The sequence below is a fragment of the Microcebus murinus genome, chromosome 10, assembly GCF_040939455.1.
Source record: "Microcebus murinus isolate Inina chromosome 10, M.murinus_Inina_mat1.0, whole genome shotgun sequence".
NCBI classification, from domain to species: domain Eukaryota; kingdom Metazoa; phylum Chordata; class Mammalia; order Primates; family Cheirogaleidae; genus Microcebus; species Microcebus murinus.
In genome coordinates, this window is record NC_134113.1 from 83,973,464 (window position 1) to 83,996,611 (window position 23,148).

A 23,148-nucleotide genomic window follows, 5' to 3' on the forward strand; every position below is an offset into this window, starting at 1 on the left:
GACTGAAATCACTACCTTCAATGATCACACCGCATCACCATAACCCCCGCCTTCCAGTATGCATGTTTAACCCCTCTCCCCATGCTAGTTATCCGGAGAGTCTATCCCAATTCATCAGATTTCTTCTCGCTCTCCTTCCCAGCCCTAAGTCCAACAGCCTAACATTTCAACAAATTTATCATACCCTAAATTCTCCTGCCTATCTGCCTTTCATTAGATACATCTAGAAAAACCCTCTGTGGCTTCAAGTTTTCATGTTCTCTTTCCTACTGCCTATAAGCCTCCCTCAAGATTCCATAAATACCTAATAGCATTTAACACTGGAGCATCTCCTGAGAAAAGAACGGCACTATTCAAGGTCCTGAGAATTCAGTAGTGAACGAACAGAGGAGGACCCTGATCCTGTGAAACTCCTATCCCAAGACACACAAGAAAAAACAAGTGCACAAGAACTTGAACCAGTGATAAGTGCTATGGGAAAAATAAAAGACAGCAAGTGCCTTATCAGCGGGCTTTGGCGGAACAAGGGAGGTCATCTCAGAAACCTACAGTTCCTTCTACACCCCCCAAAATAGAAACACTCAGGTCCATTCTAGACCTTACACTGACACAGCCCCAATAAGAATATCAAACCAACAAAATACAACACCAAGAGAAAAAAAAATCCTATTCTACAGGACTTAAAGAACTGTTTAATAAAGAAGAGAATCACACATGTCCACTTAATTTTCTACTAATGCATAACCGAAAGAATAAATGATTAGTAGTATGCCCAGGATTAGGTGTAATCCATATATGAGATAGAAGAACCTAAACTTCGGCTAGGTTCAGTAACTTTTTCAGCACGTGTATTATACGGATTACAAAAATGCCCCAATTTTCTACCCCTCCTTATATCCATAACCTTTGCAATGTGAGTTTGCAACTCCTCCCATCAAAAGATGGAGTCTATCTTTCCACTTCTTGAATCTGAGAATCTGAGCTGGCCTTGTGCCTATTTTGGGCCAACAGAAAGCAGAAGAAGTGATGCTGTCCCAGTTCTGAGGAACTAGGCCTCAAGAGACCTTTAGTGCTTCTGCTCACTGGGGTGGATGCCTGCTTTCAGACATCAAGCTAGGGCCAGCCTACGAGAGGATGAGAGACCATGCAAAAGAGAGCTGAGTTATTAGCCCCACCATCCCAGATAAGGCCATCTTAGACCTGCCAAGTTCAGCAAAGCCTCTTACCTGACCACTTGATCTCAGACTGACTAGATGATCTCAAGACAAGAATAGGCCCAATTGAAACTAGAGGAATTACCCAGCCAACCCAGGAAAGTGTGCGCCATAATATATAGTTATTGTTTTAAGCCACTGAGTTTTTGGACAGTTTGTTTTATAGCAATAACTGATACAGCAAGATTATAATGACTCACATCTATTCAATTCTGATAACCTATTACTTTTCTCCATTAATGTTTTTGAGCAACTGAAGCCAATAATTATGAAATATTTGAATTTCATGGTCGCTTCTGCAACGAGGCTTAAATAACAAGCCAGATAGGAACTGTTATATACAGAAAAGATTTAGAACCCCAAAGGATTTTAGTTCTCCTACCAATAATACTGCTTGTTTCCAATTTAGAGCTTCTTTTTACGAAACTGCTGAGAAAGGAACCGTAGTTGGATCATTGTTCGTAAGAATAATGGGGGGGGGCAGCTGATTTGATATTGTAAAAATTCAGATTTATTAAGTGTTCAAAAGGATGTGGGATTCTTTTGTATAAGAAAAAAATTAAGTAATTTATTTCCTTTTCCTTTCATAATTCTTTTCTGAGATAAATTTCTCAGTGTGAACTATTTCTGAGAAATGTATCTATTGTTCCAAATTCAAAAAAAAAATTATTTTTTTTTTGCACAGTCTTCTGCCTCCTCCAAGAGTGTAAATAACTAAGTTTTTGAAAGCAGATAATAATAAATATACATGCTATCTCCCCTTCTCACTTTGGTAAGCATAAAAGGTTTATTGATGTGAACTGGCCCAGGCCTGTCCTGCTTCCTACCCTGTGGGGTTGTTCTGATAATCAAATGAGAGGGAAAGAGAGGAGAGGGTTCAGAAGGAATGTGACCCTGCTTGGCCCATCACCCACAGTTTTTAGGCCCAGCCTACTCAAGCCACTATTGGTCACAGGCTCTGCCTGTGCCAGCCAGCAGTGTGTGCCTGAGAGCGTCTGATTTCCAGCACTTCTGCAGAGCCTGAATATTAAAATATTTAAAATACTTAAAACCTATACATTTACACAGTTGCAATCTCGATTTTCTTATTCCTCTTTGTTAATGATAAGGGGTTTAGTTCTTTTATTTCTCTTCCCCTACCCACCTCCTTTACTAATGATAATAATTTATTCTACAGTTAAATTCATTCATTTCACAAAAATTTATAAAATATCTTTTCTAAATACCAGCAACACTTACGTTCAAAATTGTCTTTTCATAGTCACTCCTGGGTACATTACATCACATAGTGTCTTCAGCATTCTCTCCTTATACTTAAGTTCCACCCACCTACAAAAGTGTCCCTAATGTTACAGTGCCTTGAATTCTTCACTCCTGGAGAATATATTCAAGCTAGGTCCTGCCTTTTATCTGCAACCCTTGACAATACCTGCTTTATTATTTAAAGAAAGTTCTCATTAGTACCCTTGTCTGGGCCTTTCACAAAGAAACTGATTTCTATTTCCTAAATCATGGGGCTTTCTAAAATAGAAATAGCATTTTAAAAATGAAATATGATTATGAAATGTATACTATATTATCATCAACAAACATTTATTGACTATCATGTGTAACTGTTTCTACCTTCAAAAGGTATAAAATTTACAAGGGATGAAAATCACATTTCTGAACCACTATTAGCAGGCCACTCATTTTCAGTTGTTTTCCAGCATAAATGACCCCAAAGTATATTTGCTTAGACACCCAATGCCAGGAGCCTGCAAAACAAATACTCGTGTATTTCATAACTTTACCATGTTTCACAGCTTTTCAAAGTTTATTCATATAAATTAACTAGCAGTCTCACAAGCCTATAAAATAGGCAAAACAAGAATTATCCTCTCCATTTACACAAGGGGAAACTGGTTCATAACAAGATCAATTTTATCAAAGAAATGTGGCTAATAAAGGTTACAGAGTCAAGGTCTGATCAATAGCTACTTTCCACTTCACTGCAGTTCTCAGTGCCCATAGGCTTATGAAGATGCACAGTTTGGTCACAGATCAGAAAGCATGTTCTTCTTGGCAACTAACTGGCTTATAAGGGACCTAAATCATCTTGTATGCAGAAATCATGATTCCCTAAGTGGGTGTACAGTACACTTCCACTGGGTTGTAGGAGAAAATGTTTAGCATTCCTGTTTACCCTTATTATTAAATCACAATAAAGTAATAAAAAGTTTTACTAACATGTAAGACATGGATTGATAGCAATATACATATACAATTTATAAATAAATATACATACAATACTTATACTTGAGAATGTATACTCAAAAACTTTTTACTTGTGGGGTGCACAACCAAAATATTTTAGAGATCACTACTAAGCTAACCGGTCTAGACATCAAAAATACAAACAAATATATATAATAGAAATCACTAAAGAAAAACAAAAATAGGAAAACGGAAAATATATGGAACAGAAAAGATTCAAAGAGACAGCAGTAACTGGAAAAGATGCCAAAGAGTGGGTGAAATCAAGAGCACGCATTTTCAAACAAGACGACTCATTTTTGCCCATTAGATTAACCAAAACTCAAGTATGGTGATACCAAGGGCTGGCAAGGATACAAGAGAAGAATAATCCTACACACTGCTGATGTGAGGATAAAATGATAAAGATTTTTTTTTTTAAAAGCTGCCCAATAATAAGCCACAAATAGTAAAAGCATATATTAATCTGAATGTGATCTTCAAATGGCTCCAATAACTTGCCCAACACTAATTATCAAACGAGTTTAGGAAATGAATGTACTGTTACTCTTTAGAGCTTTTTGATTCACTACAAAGCCAGTTGTGCACAATGTGTCATATTATTACTTTGTGGGGATTCTGTGCTCCATAGACTTACAGAAAAAATGCTGCTTTACAATCTTACAATTATGCATTTAAGCACATCCATTTTGAGGGGCCCCATTTATGGTGTTTGGTAGAATTTTACTGTATTTTATTAAAAGCTAAATTATACATGTACAGCCTAATCCAGCAATTCCACATCTAACAACTATTTTACAAAAATATTGGCATATGACCACAAACTTTATGTTAAAATATGTCTACTCTAACACTTAAATATTGTGAAAAAAATGGAAGAAACTAAACATTCAAGAACAGGGGTATACCTAAATAATTAAAGCAGATTTTGCAGCCATTGAAACAATGGTATTAAGCTCTAACTACTATTATGAAGACTTAAGATATTGATCAAATAAAAAGAAAACATTAAATAGTACATATAGGGTAATCCCATTTATGTTAAAATATATATAAATTTATGTATATAAATGCAAAAAGAGGGGAATAGAAGGATGGACACCAAACTGCTGATACTTCAACCTCTTGGGAAGCAGAGTATGGGTGGGGAGGGAAAATCATAAAGGGTGACTCTACAATACATTATGAGGAGGAATAGGAACTTTTTCCTGTATGTTTCCCTTGGCATGCAGAGGGCTGTAGTGGCTACTCTTATTCAAATATTGCCACTGATAATAAATAATAATAATGAGTTAATCCAAAGGTCAAATTGACAATTCAGTCAAGCACTTAAAAAAATCTCTCTCTCACACACACACATTCTCTCTCACACAAATACATATATATCAATCTATCTACCCACACCTAAGACCCATGGCACTACTACTTTGATCACTATTACAGGTAGTTTGAATGAATGTATGAATTCTGCTATAACTTGTTCACTCGTCAATGGGAAATAGCAGTCCTGGCAAAAAATAGGAGTATTTTGCAAACTAACCTAGCATAAGGTACCAATTACTGATATCTTATATTACCAACTATATTAATTGTCAATATGAAACCAGGATGAACAGAAACTTAAGGTTCAATTTGCTCAAGTATTTAAATGTCTTTGAAACATTTGGACTTGTATGCAAGTTCATAAATTGCTTTTATTGTTTAGGTTTGTGGGCTTATGATAAAAATTTCCAAATATTAAGTTGGGGATGGTAAACACACTAGCATAGCCACCTGCTCACCTAAACCATGCATACATAACCAGCTTATCCCAACATGCTTTCCCACTGATCCAGAAGTTGGTCGCCAAATTCTTCTGAATACAATGCTCCAAATAGCTATTGCTATATAGATCTTGTCTTTTGTGACAACATGATTGAACCCGGAGGACATTATGCTAATGTGAAATAAAGCAGACACAGAAAGAAGAATACTGCACAATTTCACTTATATGTGAAAGCTAAAAAGACAGTTAAATACATGGAAAGAGAGTAGAATGGGGGTAAGATGGGAAGATATAAGTCAAAGGGTACCAAGTTGTAGGATGACTAAGTCTAGAGATCTAATGTACAGCATGAGGACTTAGGTAATAATGTACTATATACTGGACATTTGCTGAGAGAGTAGATTTTATAGATGCTCTTACTACACACACACACAAAAGTGAGTATGTGAGATGATAGATATGTTAATTTGCTTTACTATAGTAACCATTTCACTATGTATCTGTATAGCAAAACACCATGTTGTAAACCTTAAATACATAAAGTCATCATTAATAGAATGTATCTATACGATAGAACACAATAGCTTTTTCAAAATAAATGTGGTATAACAGATGAATTTTCAGCAGAGAAAAAAAAATGCATGGAAAGTTTAACATGTTTCTTTCCCTGTATCATTTCTCTGTATTTTGAAAATTGGAGAAGGAGTTCCTTATTTCCTTTCAAAATTCTGTCATACTGTCCTATTTCACGGAGTTTGAAATTTTAGGCTGAACAGCTTTGTAATAAATATTCAATAAAATGGGCATTACATGCAACTTCAACCACTTCAGCAAAAGCTATTGGAATTTTCATCTCAGAGGCAAATTCTCTTTTTATTAGACCATGCCTATCCAGAGAATTATTATGTGTGAGGAATCTAAGACATTTGGAAGGGCTAGACAAAAAACCACTCCCCATTTAGAGAGTATCTATAGCAAGCAAGCTGTGTTGGCATTACTCGAGCAACTGACACTTTTTGGGAATTACTCCTGAAGTGATCAGTCACTTCAGAAGCAGCAGAGGGAATGCCTGGCTCCAGCACAGTGAGGTTTCCATCACAGTGACATTGTACTGCCACTTATGCTAAACTGGTTTCCTCACCCTCCCTTTCTCAGGACAGCCAGTCTAGGACTGGCTTCTACTTTTTCTTCCTCAATTCAGCATTTTTTCTTTGTTCTCTCAGGTCCAGGCCTGAATCATCCTGCACGTGTTCAACTATCCCCTCTGTAACATAAGGCAAAAGTTTCCTTGGAGATCACTGATACCATCACTTCTTTTCTCAGAAGTTTACGGATGCTCAGGTTCACTGTCTTCCTGACCTTTAGGCATTTTGCGCTGTATTACAAAGAAAGATAAGTAGACCTCTGATTTTTCCGTCTGTTGCACTCTGACTTCCCATGGGTGAAATGGACTTTCCTCTCTCATCATGTTTCCAGAAGACTTGCCAATATTAGCATCCTATCTCCAGCTAGGGACAAGACAATGCCTGAAGACAAGCAGGCCAGTGTCTGCTCCAGCAATGGGCATATGATCCAAAGTGGTCAAAGTCCTTGTCCAGGGTTTTTTTTTTATTTGTGACTATAGAAGGAACCTTACCTTTTGGGTTAAAAAGCTAAAAGGGTATAATTCAGGGCTGCGGACAACCATTTTTCTGGTTAAGTGAAGAGAAGCTTTTTACAATAAATAAAGGCTAGCAAGGAAGAGCCTTGAAGAATTCACTTGTGTCACTCCTAAAAGTGGTGTGAAAAAAATGAAGTCTTCTTTTTGCTTACACTAGGTGGCTTTGGGTCACTGACGTTTACAACAATAAGAGTCCTGACTAGATGACAAATGATAAGGCCAAAAAAAAAAAAAAAAAAAAAAAGCAAGCCCTGGGAAGTTGAGATTTGGGTAAAGAGACTTGCTTTTCTTACAATTTGCTCTAGGTCTTCATTCCAAGCATCTAATTGCCTGTTGTGTGCCAGACACTGGAAACATAAAGATGATTACAGTATGAGACTGTCTCTCTGCCTGCCAAGAGCTAACAAACCAGAGGGATTCTCTTGAGTGGCTTACTGGCCACTTCAGGGAATAATTCCCAATTATTCCTCAGTGGCCAAGAAGTTCCCCAAGTGGCTCTGAAATGTCTATCATCTCTACCTCAGGAGGACCACTTTCCATTTCTCTCAGGTTTCTACTGGACCCACTGATTTCAGTACTTTAAGATACGGTCTACCTTCGATTTTTTCCATACTATTCAAGATAGTATAGACTTCAATAACAACCTTGTCCTTTTCCTGAAACTACAGTATACTTAGTTCAGCTCAAGCCTTAACTGTGAAAGTTTCTAAAGAGAAACAGGACGTTGTCTCCCAAGAGGCCTCAGAGGTAGGTCCCTGCATTTTCTTGGCTTAATCACCATCCGGCTGTCCAGTCAGGCCTCTGAGCAGACCCTGTCTGTCTCTCGGACTGGAATCACATAGACCAAACCCAAGAAACACTTGATTTACTAATTCATACTGAGATAGACAATGTCACGCAGACAGAATATTTACATTTCACAAAGAGCCAAATTATAAGGTTTCTGAATAGCGTGGGTAGAATTAAGCTTACTATTATGAGCAAAATTCTTTCAATCAACTTATTTATTGAGGATCTACTATGAGGAAGGCTTAAGCTAAGGGACCAAAAATACAGCACTGAATGAATAAGATCACTTTTCACGAAGCTTACCTACCATATCTGGAGTATGGAAAAACAAGTATTAGTTTCTTGATTCTAACATGTATTTAAAAATATATTAATGTTTCTCAAATAAGGATCAAGAGGTTTATTTTTTTCTTTTCTTTTTTTTGTTTCCCAGAAAACATTTCTCACTCAAAGAGGTTTGCTTAATACGGTCACATCTCTTTTTTTTCCCCCTGAAAATCCATCATTAAATCAAAAGCATAACTTATAATCACTGGAAGCTTAAAAGAATTATGGTAATTACACCATTAAAAATTTAATCATAATCCTATTAAGTGCTAAGAAGGAGAAATATAAGGAGAGAATCTGGTAGGGGGCAGAACTTAGTCTTGGGGGGCTCCCTTAGCCCCCTAAAATCTTGTCTTAACAAAGCAGTCAGAGCGACCCTTTCAAAGAGTGAAGTCAGATCACGTGTCTCCTCTGCTCAGACCTGCAATGGTTCCTCTCTCCCTGAATAACCAATAACCAATGTCCTCCCTGCAACCAATGAGGCCCACAGTTCAGCCCAATTACTTCTCTGATTTCAACTCCTTTTTATTCACACTCATCCTCCATCGCTGCTCTTTTGATCTTCCATACCCTGCTCTACTTTTGTCCTTTGAGCATTTATATATTCTTACACACTAAATTTACTTATTTACTGTTTATCTGACATTCTCTCCTCGACCATCCCATTCCCTGGAAAGGGCAGGGTTTTTCGGTCTATTTTACTTACTGACGGATCTTAATCACTAAGGCACATAATTATGAGTTCAAAATGTACTGAAGGGAATTGAAAGGAAAAACACATGGGTGAATGAATGATTTGAAGGCCTTGCCACTGTGACTGAAATAATCATCAAAACCAGCTGGTTATTAAGCCTTGCTCTCTACTGGATGGTAAGGGGCAACTTCTACAGCAGCTTTCTACTTCTGCTAAATTTCCATACCACGCCAACCCCATCCCGAGTCTTTCTTTAGATATGGGCAAGGCTTTCACTCAGGTGTGGTCTAATCTCAACACCAGGATGCTATTTATTCTCCATTTTGGGGGTGACTTTGCACTGCTCTATTCTGATCTACTCTGCCAGGGGTCAGAGCTTAATTTTCTTATGTTTGTGAAAAAGGCCCATCAAAGTAGCCCCCACAGTGGGCCAAGGCCTTTCAATACATGTGGTCAAAACATTATGTATACTTCATAGCATTTATCATAGTCTATTATCACATATTTGTGTCATTATTTTATTACTATCTCTCCCACTTATTTAACTAATAAACTCCCTAAGAGTAGGGTCCATGTCTGTTTCACACACGAAGCCTAAAAGTCCTTATCACACAGTAGATACTCAGTGAGCATTTGTTGAATGAATAATTGGATGGATGGCTGACGCCATCTTGGATTCAGTCCCTCTGTACTCAGACGTTAAAGTAAAAAACAATTTTTTTAAAAAAAAGAATAATTAGATACATGAATATGAAATTTCCAGCTAAATTCCCATATAGGTAAATGGTCACTTAGGCAGCTGAGATAAAATTTCTCTCCTTGGGAGGAGGGGGTTGCTTGTATATGAGGTTGGGATAGAACATAATGTTAGGAATCAGAGATTTCGGCCACCTAAAATACCGTATCCTCTTAAGATAAGCAGCTCAAAAACAAAACCCTCATTAACATGTCCACCTAGGGCTCCCCCCACACACACACCTACTCCCTTATTTTGGTCAAGGGTCTCATCATCATTCTTTTAAGCCAATCAGATGCAAAGGCTATGAGTAGCTTTTGACCTCTTTTTTTCTGTCGACCTCTTTGCTCAGCAAGACTCCTAAGCCCTGTCAACTCCTCTTTAATCTTTGATCAATGGCCTCCTTCCTGCCCTTTCCCACTGCCACCAACTGTGTTCAAGCAACTAACTCCCTGAATACGGGACAAACTCAGAAATGGTCTCCTTGATTCCTGGTTTTCCCCTGTCTAATCCATGTTACCTATATTAAAATATCCCTAAAAACCTTACTTTGTGCAATTAAATGTTATGCCAGCAAACATCTGCAAAGGCTTGCCTAGAAAATAAACACCTCAGCCTGACAAAGCCCAGACATAATATGGCTCCAAATAGCATTCCCAGCTTTGCTTCCCATTATTCTAGCATTTTCTACATTAACCTCACTTACCAGCAGAGTAGCCATCACCCCTGATCCCATGTTACACAGGTTCCCACCCCCATGAATTTATCATGCCTGTGTTTTTATCAAGCACCTAGAACAGTGTGTGGCATTTACTAGGCACCTCTAAGTAGATGTCAAGGAATGACCTAGTCCTAAGACTCTGTTAGTACAATTCTAGCCAACAGGTTTTTGTGGCGTTAAACAAGCTATTGTCTGTGGGTTGGTCTACTAACCTAGCCACTGTACTTGTTTTAAGAAATGATACACCTCTAGTCCCAACCAAACAACTCATGGGACACATATTTTAGGACCTGTTTATATTGCCCTGTATTTTTAGATATAGAGGGGGTTAGCCCAGAGACCTTAAATTGAAATGTTAGTGACTAATAGTGAAGCTATATGACCTACAATAGGACTCACAAATCTCTGAGCTTTAGTTTCATCAAATGAAGAAAAAGATTCACAATAGCCCAAAAAAGGCTATAGTGAAGATTATATGAGCTTAATGCTATGGCTGACATACTTAGCACTTATGTCCATGTTCCCCATACCACCTCCCCATTTTAATACACTGCATGTTTTTTTTCTACATTACAAACTCCTCAAAGGTTGAGACCACAGTTCATAGTTGTACTCTACCTAATGAATTAGCAAAAAGTGCTTTATACATGTAAGGAATCAGTCCAAAACTCTTCTGTCATGAATATGAAAATATATTTGAATAAGAAATATAATGTGTATGAATTGTTCAAAAGCATTATAATGCCCTAGTAATCAAAATCTGGTTATAATATTAGCATACTAAAAAAGTGCAAAACAACTTTGAATATCGAACACATAGTTAACATAGTCTAATGTTCTTAAGCAGTTCCCCACCTTCTTTCATATTTTGAATTGTGATAATCAATGAAGAAACATGTTTTCCTCACTTGCAACCCAGTCCTAGCTGTCTGGAATTCTCAGCACACATTAGACCCAACTATCACATATATTGAAACAAAATTCCATTAGCCAAAATCAAGCACTGCTCTATTTGCATATCTAATAAAAAGTTCAATTTTCAGAACTCAGAATTTTAACTTAAAAAAAGCAATATGAAAATATAACCTCGCTGAATTCACACACTATTCTGCTACCTTGCAAGTGTTGTTTTGATCCCCAATACTACAATGATCTTTAAATAATCAGAACAAAGTTTCACACTATTCAAAGACCATTGTTTTAAGATTTATTTGGCACTTTAACCATCGTAAAGCTTTGAAGGACAAAGGAATAGTCAATGACACATCCATTTCAAGCTACCATGACCTGTCATTACAGAGTCATTAAGCAACATTTTCAAGGAGTAAGCAGAAAGCTTTATAACTTCCAAATATGTAAGATTATCTTCTGTACTTTATGGGCTAAGTTACTTGCTTTCTAGTAAGAATATGTAATATTTAAAGCCACACTTAAGTTATAAAATTCACTGATGATAATTTTCAGCATTCTTCCTAAAGATAAAAACCATGAATCAAGTTTGAAAAAGCAATATGGAAATTCAAAAATCAGACTCAAACCCTATGTATATAATGTTATGTGCCCTACATACGTACCCTATGTACACACACACACAAATTTACAGCTGCAGTCCCTAACCCCCCAGCCAAGGCCCAGTATGGGTCCATGGCCTGTTAGGAAATGGGCCACATAGCAGCACCTCCTGAATTCCACATCACCTCCCCACAAGCCATGACACCCTACCCCTTCACCTATGGTCCATGGAAAAACTGTCTTCCATGAAACTGGTCCCTGGTGCCAAAAAGGTTGGGGACTGCAGATTTAGAGGCTGGCTAGCTTACTTTCTCAAAAAATTATTTTTCTCAGAAAAAAAAATTTAAGTATTACATATTTATCTTTTAAGATAAAGAATTTTCATTTATTGCCCTTTTTGGCCAAATGGATATAAAGGAAAGCACACTCTCTATATCATATATTTTGTTACCTAACTGTAAACTTGTATTAAAGAACCAACTTCAAAAAGTGTATAAAGGGGGGCTGGGCACAGTGGCTCATGCCTGTAATCCTAGTACTCTGGGAGGCTGTAGACAGGAGGATTTCTGGAGATGGAGACCAGCCTGAGCAAGAACTAGATGCTGCCTCCACTAAAAAAATAGAAAAAAACAGCTGGGTGTGGTGGCACACACCTGTAGTCCCAGCTACCTGGGAGGCTAAGGCAGGAGGATTGTTTAAGCCCAGGAGTTTGAGGTTGCTGTGAACTATGATGACACCATACTGCACTGCCAAGATGACAAAGCAAGACTCTTGTCTCCAAAAAAAAAAAAAAGAATAGTGTATAAAATAAACCAATTATTCAATTCAAACCTATATACAACTCTTACTCTGATCAGGTCTTTTGTTGACATTGGCACTAATATCTGTTTCTATGAAGCTCTGCAGGGAAGAAACGTACACAAACGTTTTACAAGGAAATATAAGCACAAAAAGCAACAGAAACAAAGTACACACAACTCTGACACTACATGCTTCAGTTATCTGTGGTTATCTCTGCAAAGCTTAAAGAGAGAGAATAAAACAGTTAAATAGGATAGGAAAGCTAACTAGCTTTCATATTTCCCACATCATCTCTTCTTGACATTGTAAGATCACTGTTTCCTAGAATACTGTAATTCCCAGAACAGTATAAAAGTCAAAAGAAATTCGGAAATGGGAAGGAATTTAAAAGTTGCCTTTCCAGCTAGGCTAATTTAAAGATGTGAAGACTGAGCTCCCAAGCCATTAAGGAGTTCAAGACTAGTCCAGTTCTCATGACTTCCCCTCTCCAATGATCTCTCTCCCTTACCAACTACAGAGATGCAATTGTCAATACCAAAATATTATCCAAAGATAATTTTTGGACAACCTGCCATTTTTAACAACCACTAACAGGAGTTCAGAAGAAAAGTAATGTGAGAGTTAAATGTACTTCGCTTCTGAACAAAGTAGAACACCTCAAGTTGCTGCCTCCCTTCTTGCTATGGGAGCTTCCTATTAGGAACAGTAGCCAGAGGGCTGAGCATCTGTTATCAGCCTCTCTGCCTTCCCTCTTACTATGAGAACAAAATCCACCCAGCTCACTCTACAACCTCCTTCTCTTAGAATCTGATCAATAATCTCCTTTCTTCATCTAAGAAAGAAACAACAATGAAAAACTATACCCAACACTAATCACTTTCCTGCTTCAGACCCCTATCTTTTCCTCTACTCTGAGTATTCTAAAGATAGTTCATGTTCCTGGTGTTTCTCATTGTGCTGTCTTTGCAAACTATAAATTCCAAAGGCATGTTTCTGTTGTTTTATTATGTGGTATGACAATGGAAACAGTAATTCTCCCCACTACTTCCATGATTAAAATGAGATTCAATAATATATGTGCATGCACTCTGTAAATTAAAAAGTTTAAGATATAAGTAGTACTCCTACCATATTAGAATGATAAAACATTCCTAATTGCTCATAACAAGTAAGTAAAATGTTTCCAGGAAGTTACAGCCTGCATTTAGGATTTAACTAATCACAAAACAAATTAGTATTTTGACATAACCCAGAAAGATAAAGCAGTAGCACCTAACATGAAGCAAACCATATATTTGTCAATGATTAGTTTACTTAAAAGTTTAATGAGTGATATATTTCTATAATATGCTCAATTTTAGAAAAAAGTCACTTTTGTAATATAAATTATTTATTGCTATTTTTAGACAAAATTATTGGCTGTCTATTAATGCCAACATGATTAAAACCTGCTACTTTAAAATATCTTCAGAGTTAAATTAGTGCAGCTTTCTTAACATTGTCTTAATTTTCCTGAGAAACTTACTTAGGCATAGCACTCACATAAAATTCTAATTTGTTTGAGTCAACATAAAAGAAAATCTAATCAAAATGGCTAGTAAAACAAAAGAAAACTCAATGTCTTCTTAACAGCTTAGTTCTAAATTAAAACATACATATTCAGCCAACGGAGAATAACATTTTGTACTGTCAAACATTCATCCAAGAATGTGTGCATTCACAGAAATTAAAACATTATTGAGAATTAAAATGTTACCTCTATTCTTATAAGATCAACTAGGCTTAATATACATTAAGCAGTCAAAATTACATTGTACAAATGACCTCAACTGAAAAAAATCTTTCTTCAGAAATACCAATACAACAGAAAATACCAATACAATAGAAAAAAAAAAAGCATTCCTTTTCATGACAATACAAATTCACTTTAATTTATGATGAAAATAACCCACTAGAAAAATACTTGGTGAATGTACTTAATTCAAGTATGTATTTATTTATTTTTTAGGCCATCTGATCATATATAACACAATCTCCAAATAAAAGATTTAACCAAAAAATATTCAGAGAAGGACCACACCATGAAATTACTCCTGTTCCTGTATCTTCTGTTTTTTCTATTTCTACATCCAACAGCATGCATTTCTAATACCTATAAATATCCCTTGACATTTTACATAAATTTCCTTCTAAAAAATTTAAAGTACCATACAGGTAATTATAATCTAGTTGAAGTATGACAATGATCTCAAAAAATGTCACTTAGTAAGAACTTACTAGGCTCAATGAAATAAAGGTAACTGTAACCAGGTTATCTGTTATTATCAATAAACTACTGAAGTCTCACCCAAATCTTGTAGTTAAGCATTCTCTTTCAAGCCTCAGTTTGTTAAAATTAAACAAAACATTTTTAAACAACAAGCTCTTAAGTAAACAGTTTCTGATATTTTAAAAAAGCCAAAACCAGTTTTATTTTTCCTTGGGGGATTAAAAATTTTCCGACATGATGTTGACCTCCAGCTTTGTATTTGTCTCTAAGAACTACTAAGCTAAATTTGAATAGAAATTATTTCAATATTCTATAGAACTGGTTTTAAGGTTGGGACTGACTGGTTTTTCTTCTCAAGCTCTACTGAAAGCCTCTTATTCAAGCACAAACATACCACCAGTAAAACACACTGACTTAGATACATTTAAATAAACTGAAGCAAAATTACAACCAATGCTCCAACATATGCTTGTGAAATACTCAGTATTTATTTCTGTTTATTTTTACTTTTTGCCCTGTCATTGTTCATCAGATTGTACCTAGCTTTTGCTACCTATTAATAGCCCTGGTCAAAATACACAAGAACAGAATTCACTTAAAAAGAAAAAAGAAAGATGGTAGCATAACTCAAAGATTATCTTTTTGTTTGATAATCTCTTAACACAGATAGGCAAGGACCAAATCTTTAAGTCCCACATAGCTAAAGACAAAAAACTATAATGTTCTCTATCACTGAGGAATATATACAGAAGCACCAAAAAATATAATTATGGCCATAAATGATCTAATTTCCAAATCAATGAGTATCTGGGCAAATAACAGAAGAAAACTTAGAGTGCCATTTTTTTTTTTCTCTTAAAATTCCAACACTGCACAAAATAAAGAATATGGTCAACATTATATAATAAACCTTAGAATTCTATCATGATCATGTCTGGGTATACAACTATTCAACTGAAGATTAACCACAGCATTCAAATTACCAAGGAAAAATTGAAAGTCAAAAAAACTCACTTTATATAGTATCTTGCACCTTCAAAAGTGTATGCTTCTTCCCAGCCAGTAGGCAAATCTAAAAAAACATACAGATATGACAATTAATATTATTTCAGTGAGATACCAAAATAACTATTTTAACTATTCATTTTCAGAATTAGTTATTTTAAGTAGGTTTCTATCAAAGTGTAGGACTGGCAATAAAACTAATAGCAGATATGATTTCATTTTTTGAAAAATGGCAATTCAAACTTAAACTCATCAGAAAACAATCAACACTAGATCAGTTGAATCAATATTAGAGATTATCTAACATAATGACACACTCTGATGATCAGAGATGAAGAGGAACTATGCTTTGGCACCACAAAAATCAAAAGGAAGCCTTCTAAATCCCAAGTAAAATACCTATGAGTATTTGGCAAAAAGCCAAAACTGTGCATAAGAGGAAATGTCTGCCTCTTCTTGGGAATATTGTATCTATTTAAGACCATATTTTTCAGTTTCATAAATGAATCCATCTAGGAAGTGTCACACCTAAGAAGGAAGAGCTTCCTAAGTACTCAATTGGTGGAAAAGAAATCTGACACCAAATTCTCCTGTGTGTGTGTTTCTATATGCTTGAGCCCTGACTTTAAGAAATGTGAAGTTCCACGTAATAAACTTGGAAACGATTTCAGGTGACCGATGATGCTAATACCTTTATGTGCTAACACATTACTTATAAATGACAAGCGGTTTGGATTTAATCATATAATACCTCTCTGAATTAAAAAAAGCCACTGATGTGTGCACAAAACGACAGAATCCAAGCAAACCAAACGAGGAAAAAAAAAAAAATTAACATGAAATCACCTAAGAGAATAAAATATTTCTGCAGTGTGAATGTTATCAAATCTGTGGGGGTAATTAGGACACGTATTTACGTTACACATAACCGAAATAAGCATAATTCCATAGGATGATGAGGCTAATTTAAATGCCACATCGTCCTTTATGAAATAAATTTGTTACTATCCATAAAAGCAAAGAGAACATCAAAGTTGAAGCATGTATGCAAAACACTGGAGAGGTATGTTGAAGCAAAATTTTTGACTGTACTGGGGGATTAAGAAATAGGACGGTGTATTAGTCAGAAATGCCTTTAAAAAAAAAATGTAACCTCATCATGCTTGCTACACCAGCCTTCCCTTTTACCTCCTCCACCTTTTTTGCAAATTTGGAGACGTTAGTCACTTCACAGACCCCCCCCACCCCAGCATGTAATAGAAAAGGCAGGTTTGCTCAACATGCTGGCAACTTCAGCAGATTCACAGAGTCTCCGAGTTAGTTGGAGGGAAGTACCCTGGAGAACAGCTGAAAGTGGCCTCCCCTTCTATCCAAAACCGTTCTCCAGCCCTTTCCAGCCACCAGAAAACAGCGGCAAGGCCAGTCAGGGAACACATGTTCCATTTCAAAGGCAAACAAGTTTCACCGAGTGTAAACAAAGAATGACAAAAGGGAAAGCCAGGGCAGCACTGAAACTACTCGGAGCCCTTTTTCTCCTGCTCAGCTCGCTTTTAGCATCCGGACAGGCTGCCGGAGCCGCCAGAGGGACCCGCTCGCCCCGCCTGGAGAGGGGGGCGCGCGCGTCTACACCCGGGACACCCCCTCGCACGCCCACCGCCTCCTGGCGGCCTGTGCAACCTCGGCGGCCGGGGACTTTGAATCCGGATCGCGGGCTCCGGCGGCTGCGAACGCCTCCTCGGGCTCCGGCCGTGGCAGGAGGGGACGCGCCAAGCGTTTCCCGAGCTGCTGCTCCGTGTCACGGAGAGGATCGCAGCTGCCCCGGACGCCTCTCCTCCTCCTCCACCAGCCACCTACCCACAAGTCCCACCTAGGAGGAGGAGGAGGAGGAAGCCGCGCGGGAGGAGGCAGCTCCCCCAGGCGCGGGGAGGATGTGGAGACGCTGCCCCGGCGGGCGAGTGGCGGGGTCCCCGGGCTGCAGGAGGGCAGCGGGCACGGGCTTCCTAGAGGGTGCTGGGGGGCGAGACGGGAGCTGGGGGGCGCGGGGAGACTAGCTCGGGATTCCAGGTGGGGGCGAGTGGGCCGCCCTCGGGGTCGGGGGTGTCCGGGTTGGGATGGGGGAAAGGGCGCAGGAAGAGGGCGCCGTCGCCCCGCGGCGAGGAGAGGCTGAGCAGGAAGAGGCGCCCAGGCACCGGGGAGCGAGGGCTCCGGGCGCCGAGCCCCCCGGCCGCCGCTCTACCTGCGGCCGCCCCCGCCGGCCTCGCCGCCTCCCGGGGCCCGCGGCTCGGGGCAGGTCGCCGGGCGGCCCGGGCTCTGCCGCCTCCTCCCGGCGGCTCCCAACTCCGCCCGGGCCCGGCGGGGCTGGGCGCTACCTGTGCTCTGCCGCCGGTGTCCGGTGACCACGGCCTCGCCGGTGACGGGGTGCAGCCAGGTGGTGCTCTTGGCCTCCTCGCTGCAGGGGAGAGAGAAGGGGCACAGAGCGGGCGTGAGCGGAGGCGCGCGGGCCGGCCGAGGGGCTGCAGGGGCACCGACCCGGGCGCCCGCTCCCGCTCGCGCCGGCCCCCCGCGCCCGCCGGCCCCCGCGCCGCCGCCGCCGCCGGCTCTTTACTTGATGAAGAAGACTCGGCCGCCCCTGGTGATCCCGTACGTCCAGGACCGGGGCAGGGAGCAGACCCACTCCAGGTTCAGGTCCGCCGCCATGTCGGATCCCCAGCCGCCGCCGCCGCCGCCTGCTCCTGCTGCCGCCGCGGCTGCCGAGGGAGGAGGGACGAGCGGCGAGCGAGCGAGCGGAGGGAGCGCGGGGAGCGCGGCGCGAGCGCGGCCGGAGCGCGCCTCCCCGGCCCGCGCGCCCCCGCGCGCGCCCTACCCCCTCGGGCGGCGCCCGCCCCGCCGGCCCGGCTGGGTCCGGCCCGCGTCGCCGCCCCTGCGCATCGTCCGCGCCGGCCGCCCCGCCGCCCCGCCGCGCTCGGGGGATGGGCGGGCGGCGCCGCGCCCGCGGCCAGACCCCTCCCCGCGCCCCGCCCGCGCCCACGCTCCGGGATCGATGGAAAGAAAAAAAAAAAAAAAAAAAAAGCCGCGTCCTGTCCCCAGGGCTTTGCCCCGAGGCTTCCCATCCCCGAGCGCGGTTCAAAGGGACGGGAATAATAAGCCGCGGTCCCGCGATTTCTCTCTGCTAAACAACGAAAACACCGCGTCCGAGCTTTGTTTTGTAAGAGCTATTTATTTGCACGTCCGAGAGCCGGTCCAAACACACGTATCGTTTTAAAATGCGAAGCCGTTTTTATGAAAGCGCACGGGAAGGCTTTTCCTGTTTGTGTGTGCCGTGTGCCAGATACCGAAGGTTTCTGACGAGTTGAGTGGACCCCTGAAACAGGAGTGGATTCCGACTTGACAAAACAAGTTTTTCTCTTCCGAGGCCCCTTCACTCATATAATGTTTTCTAAAAATTAAAAAAAAACAACAAAAAAAAAATACTTGCCTTTTTGTCTCATTTGTTTTTACGGATTCACTAATTAACAATGTGCATTTGTGCATTCCGGTCCCCCATACATTACAATAATAGCTTACTTTACAGAGTCCCTGCCACAGTGTACATTTATAAATCCCCACAGCACCCCTGTAGGTGCGATTATAGTCCCCATTTTACAGATAGGAAAAAAAGAAGTTTAAGGAAACAGTGATTTGCCCACAGTCATGATAGTAACTGGCAAAGCCCGCCTTGGAGCTGGGCTAGGGGTTTCAGGAGTCTTGTTTGTATGACCAACCACCTTGCTATACAGGCATGCTTCGTTTTATTGTGCTTCCCTTTATTGCTCTTCTTATTTATTTTTTTACAAGTGGAAGATTTGTGGCAACCCCACCGTGGGGCAAGTCTATCAGGGCCATTTTGCCAACAGCATGTGCCCGCTTTAAGTCTGTGAGTCACATTTTGGTAATTCTCACAACATTTCGAACTTCTTCATTATTGTTCTCTCTAATCAGTGATCAGTGGTCTTTGATGTTACTTTTGTAATTGTTTTGGGTAGCTAGGAACCATGTCCATAAAACAGTGCACTGAAATGTGTCAGCTCTGACTGCTGATCATGGACTAGCTGGCTGTTCCCCAGTCTCTGTCCCTTTCCTCCCGCCTCCCTATTCCCTGAGACACACAATATTGAAATTAGGCCAGTTAATAACCCTGCGGTGGCCTCTAAGTGTTCAGCTGAAAGGAAGAGTCCCATATCTTTCACTTTAAATCAAATCAAAAGCTAGAAATGTTTAAGCTTAGTGAGGAAGGCAAATGGAAAGCCAAGAAAGGCCAAAAGCTAGGCCTCTTGCACCAATAAGTTAGTCAAGTTGTGAATGCAAAAGAAAAGTTTTTGGGTTTTCAGGTTTTGTTTGTTTGGTTGGTTGGTTTGGTTTTATATGAGACAGAGTCATGCTTTGTTGCCTGGGCTAGAGTGCAGTGGCACCCTCATAGCTCACTGCAACCTCAAACTTCTGGGCTCAGGTGATCTTCCTGCCTCAGCCTCTGGAGTAGCTGGGATTACAGGCATGAGCCAAAAGTTCTTCAAGGAAATTAGAAGTGCTACTCCAGTGAAAAGAAACCAAAACAGCCTTATTGCTGATATGGAGAAAGTCTTGGTGATCTGGAGAGATGATCAAACCAGCCTAACATTCCTTTAAGCTAAAGCCTAATCCAGAGCAAGTCCCTAATTCTCTTGAATTCTATGAAAGGTGAAGAAGCTGCAGAAGAAAAGTTGGAAGCCAGCAGAAGTTGGTTCTTGAGGTTTAAGGAAGGAAGTCATCTCCATAACATAAAAGTACAAGGCGAAGCAGCAAGTGCTGATGGAAAAGCTGCAGCAAGTTATCCAGAAAATCTAGCTAAGATCATTGAGGAAGGTTGCTGCAGTAAACAACAGATTTTTAATGTAGATCAAATAGCTTTCTAGTGGAAGAAGATGCCATCTAGGACTTTCGTAGCTAGAGAGGAGAAGTCAATGCTTGGCTCCAAAGCTTCAAAGGACAGGCTGACATTTTAGACACTAATGCAAGTGGTGACTTTAAGTTGAAACCGGTACTTATTTACCATTCCATAAATCTTAGGGCCCTAAAGAATTGTTCTAAGTTGACCCTTCCTGTGCTCTATACGTGGAACAACAAAGCCTGGATGACATCGCATCTGTTTACAGCATGGTTTACTGAAAATGTTAAGCTCGCTGTTGAGACATTATTCAGAAAAAAAAGATTCCTTTCAAAATATTGCTTCTCATTGACAATGCACCTGGTCACCCAGGAACTCTGAAAGAGATGTACATACAAGGAGGTGAATGTTGTTTTCATGCTTGGTAACATAACATCCATTCTGCAGCCCATGGATCAAGCAGTCATTTTGACTTTTAAGTCTTATTATTTACAAAATACATCTCCTAAGGCTGCCATAGATAGCTTCCTCTGATGGATCTGGGCAAAGTAAATTGAAAACCTTCTGGAAAAGATTCATCATTCTAGATGCCATTAAGAACATTCTTGGTTCCTGGGGGGAGGTCCAAGTGGCAGCATTAACAGGAGTTTGGAAAAATTTGATTCCAACTCTCATAGATTATTTTGAGGAGGTTCAAGACTTCAGTGGAGGAAGAAACTGCCAATGTGAAAGCAGCAAGAGAACTACACGTGGAGCCTGAAGATGGGACTGCAATCTCGTGATCAAACTTGAACAGATGAGGAGTTGCTTCTTGTGGATGAGCAAAGAAAATGGTGATGGAATTGAGATGGAATCTCAATTGAGATGGAAACTACTCCTGGTGAAAATGCTATGAACATTATTGAAGTGACAACAAAGGATTTAGATATTATATAAACTTAGTTGACAAAGCAGTGACTCCAATTTAAAAGTAGTTCTGTGGGTAAAATGCCATCAAACAGCACCGCATGCTACAGAAAAATCTGGCATGAAAGGAAAAGTCAATTGTTGCAACAAACTTCATTGTTGTCTATTTTAAGACACCCCCAAATTTGCATGACTCTCACTTTATTGCCACAGGCTAGAACCACACACACAATATCTGTGATGTATGCCTATAATTAAAAAACAAGTCTTGTCCCCTCTCCCCCTTTTGTTCTTTGAACAAGGGCAGATTTCACTGCAGTTGAGATCTTCCCCCTTAATACCACCTAAGAGTACTTGCCTCTTCTCATTGTCTCCAGTCCTCCGCCACACTTGGAATTGTTTATGCATCTTTGCAGCAAAATGACTCATGCCAACAGGATACACAGTTCAATAATAATAGTACTACTTAGTATTCTTTTAGTGCCTTTTTCTGACCAGTTTTTGGGTGCTTCAGAAGCATTATCTCATTCATCTTCTCAGTAACTCAAAGAGGCAAATAATGTTTTTCAACAGTTAAGGAATCTAAGGCATGGAAAGGGTAAATGACCTTGGCCAAAGCCTTATCCAGCAAGTCAGGTGGGGCCTGGATGAGAATGCGGTTTCACTGGACTTCTTCTCCCATACTCTAATTCCCCAAGGCCATTCTGTCTTCAGTGAAAAGGAGTCTGCAATTACTGCTATAATTTTCCTGTCCATCTGCATACACAGAGGAAAAAAATAACTGCACTTTAATGTTTTTTCTTTTTGATTCCTTTGCATTCTCCTCTTTCACTTCACTACTTATTACTTCTTGACATCTTATCTCCTGCCCAGTCTCTGGGAAAAAATGACTTTTTTTTTTTAATCAATGAATAACTAGCAGGAAATGTTCCACATTAGCATCAGTGGTCACTGAATATAACATAGCAAGAAAATCAAGAGCTATTGACTTTATACTGTGCTATCATTACAAAGGAAAAAATCTAAAGCGAATCTTTTAACACCATCATAACTTTGGAAATCTAGTACCAGTTAGTCTACCTATAGTATTTGACTTTTTGACTGGGCATTACTGGGAAGACTGTAAGTTGATTGTATGCTGTACTGGGACTGCTTTTAACCCTGAATCTTTTGGTACTACAAGATTCATTAGTACATAGCATATTTTAAAAAAGCAATATTCGCTTAACAAAAATGTAGATATTGAGAAATCACATTCACAGTTCATAACTGGTAATCTAGAATCTTATGTGCAATTCTATAATATGTCCCCAAATTTAGGAAAACGAGTAAATAAAAACTTTTTTGTGACATATATACAAAATGAGGCATGCTTCTGATTTGAGGGAATAATAGCCTAATGGCTTTCAGGAGCCAATAAAAGCAGCCCCATATTAGAATATTGGGCACTCTGAATAATTTCCACTCTTAATGAATGAAATTGTATTTTTCTTACAATCTTCCTAGAATGCCCTTTCTCTGTAACTATTTCTTTATCCAGTTCTGCTTTATCTTGCAGTTGTGTGCATGTGTGCACCTCCTGCAATGTAGTGG

At 39.8% G+C, this 23,148-nt stretch overlaps 1 protein-coding gene across 14 annotated transcripts in view; it reads right to left on the reverse strand.

The window, feature by feature from the left end:
• Positions 1-18,636, reverse strand: part of PLEKHA5 (pleckstrin homology domain containing A5) — a 246,680-nt gene extending 228,044 nt beyond the window's left edge. For 3 of the 14 annotated variants that reach the window (XM_076007617.1, XM_076007621.1, XM_076007619.1), the window contains exons 1-3: positions 18,355-18,631; positions 18,119-18,198; positions 15,759-15,816 (exon numbers count right to left, since the gene is read on the reverse strand). In XM_076007617.1, coding sequence (XP_075863732.1) covers positions 15,759-15,816; positions 18,119-18,198; positions 18,355-18,446 — 230 coding nt within the window. In that variant the 5' untranslated portion in view covers positions 18,447-18,631. Of the gene's footprint in view, positions 1-15,758; positions 15,817-18,118; positions 18,199-18,354 lie in introns of all 14 variants that reach the window. The other 11 variants (XM_076007624.1, XM_076007620.1, XM_076007626.1 and 8 more) reach the window with 7 other exon arrangements.
• Positions 18,637-23,148: the final 4,512 nt, after the last annotated feature.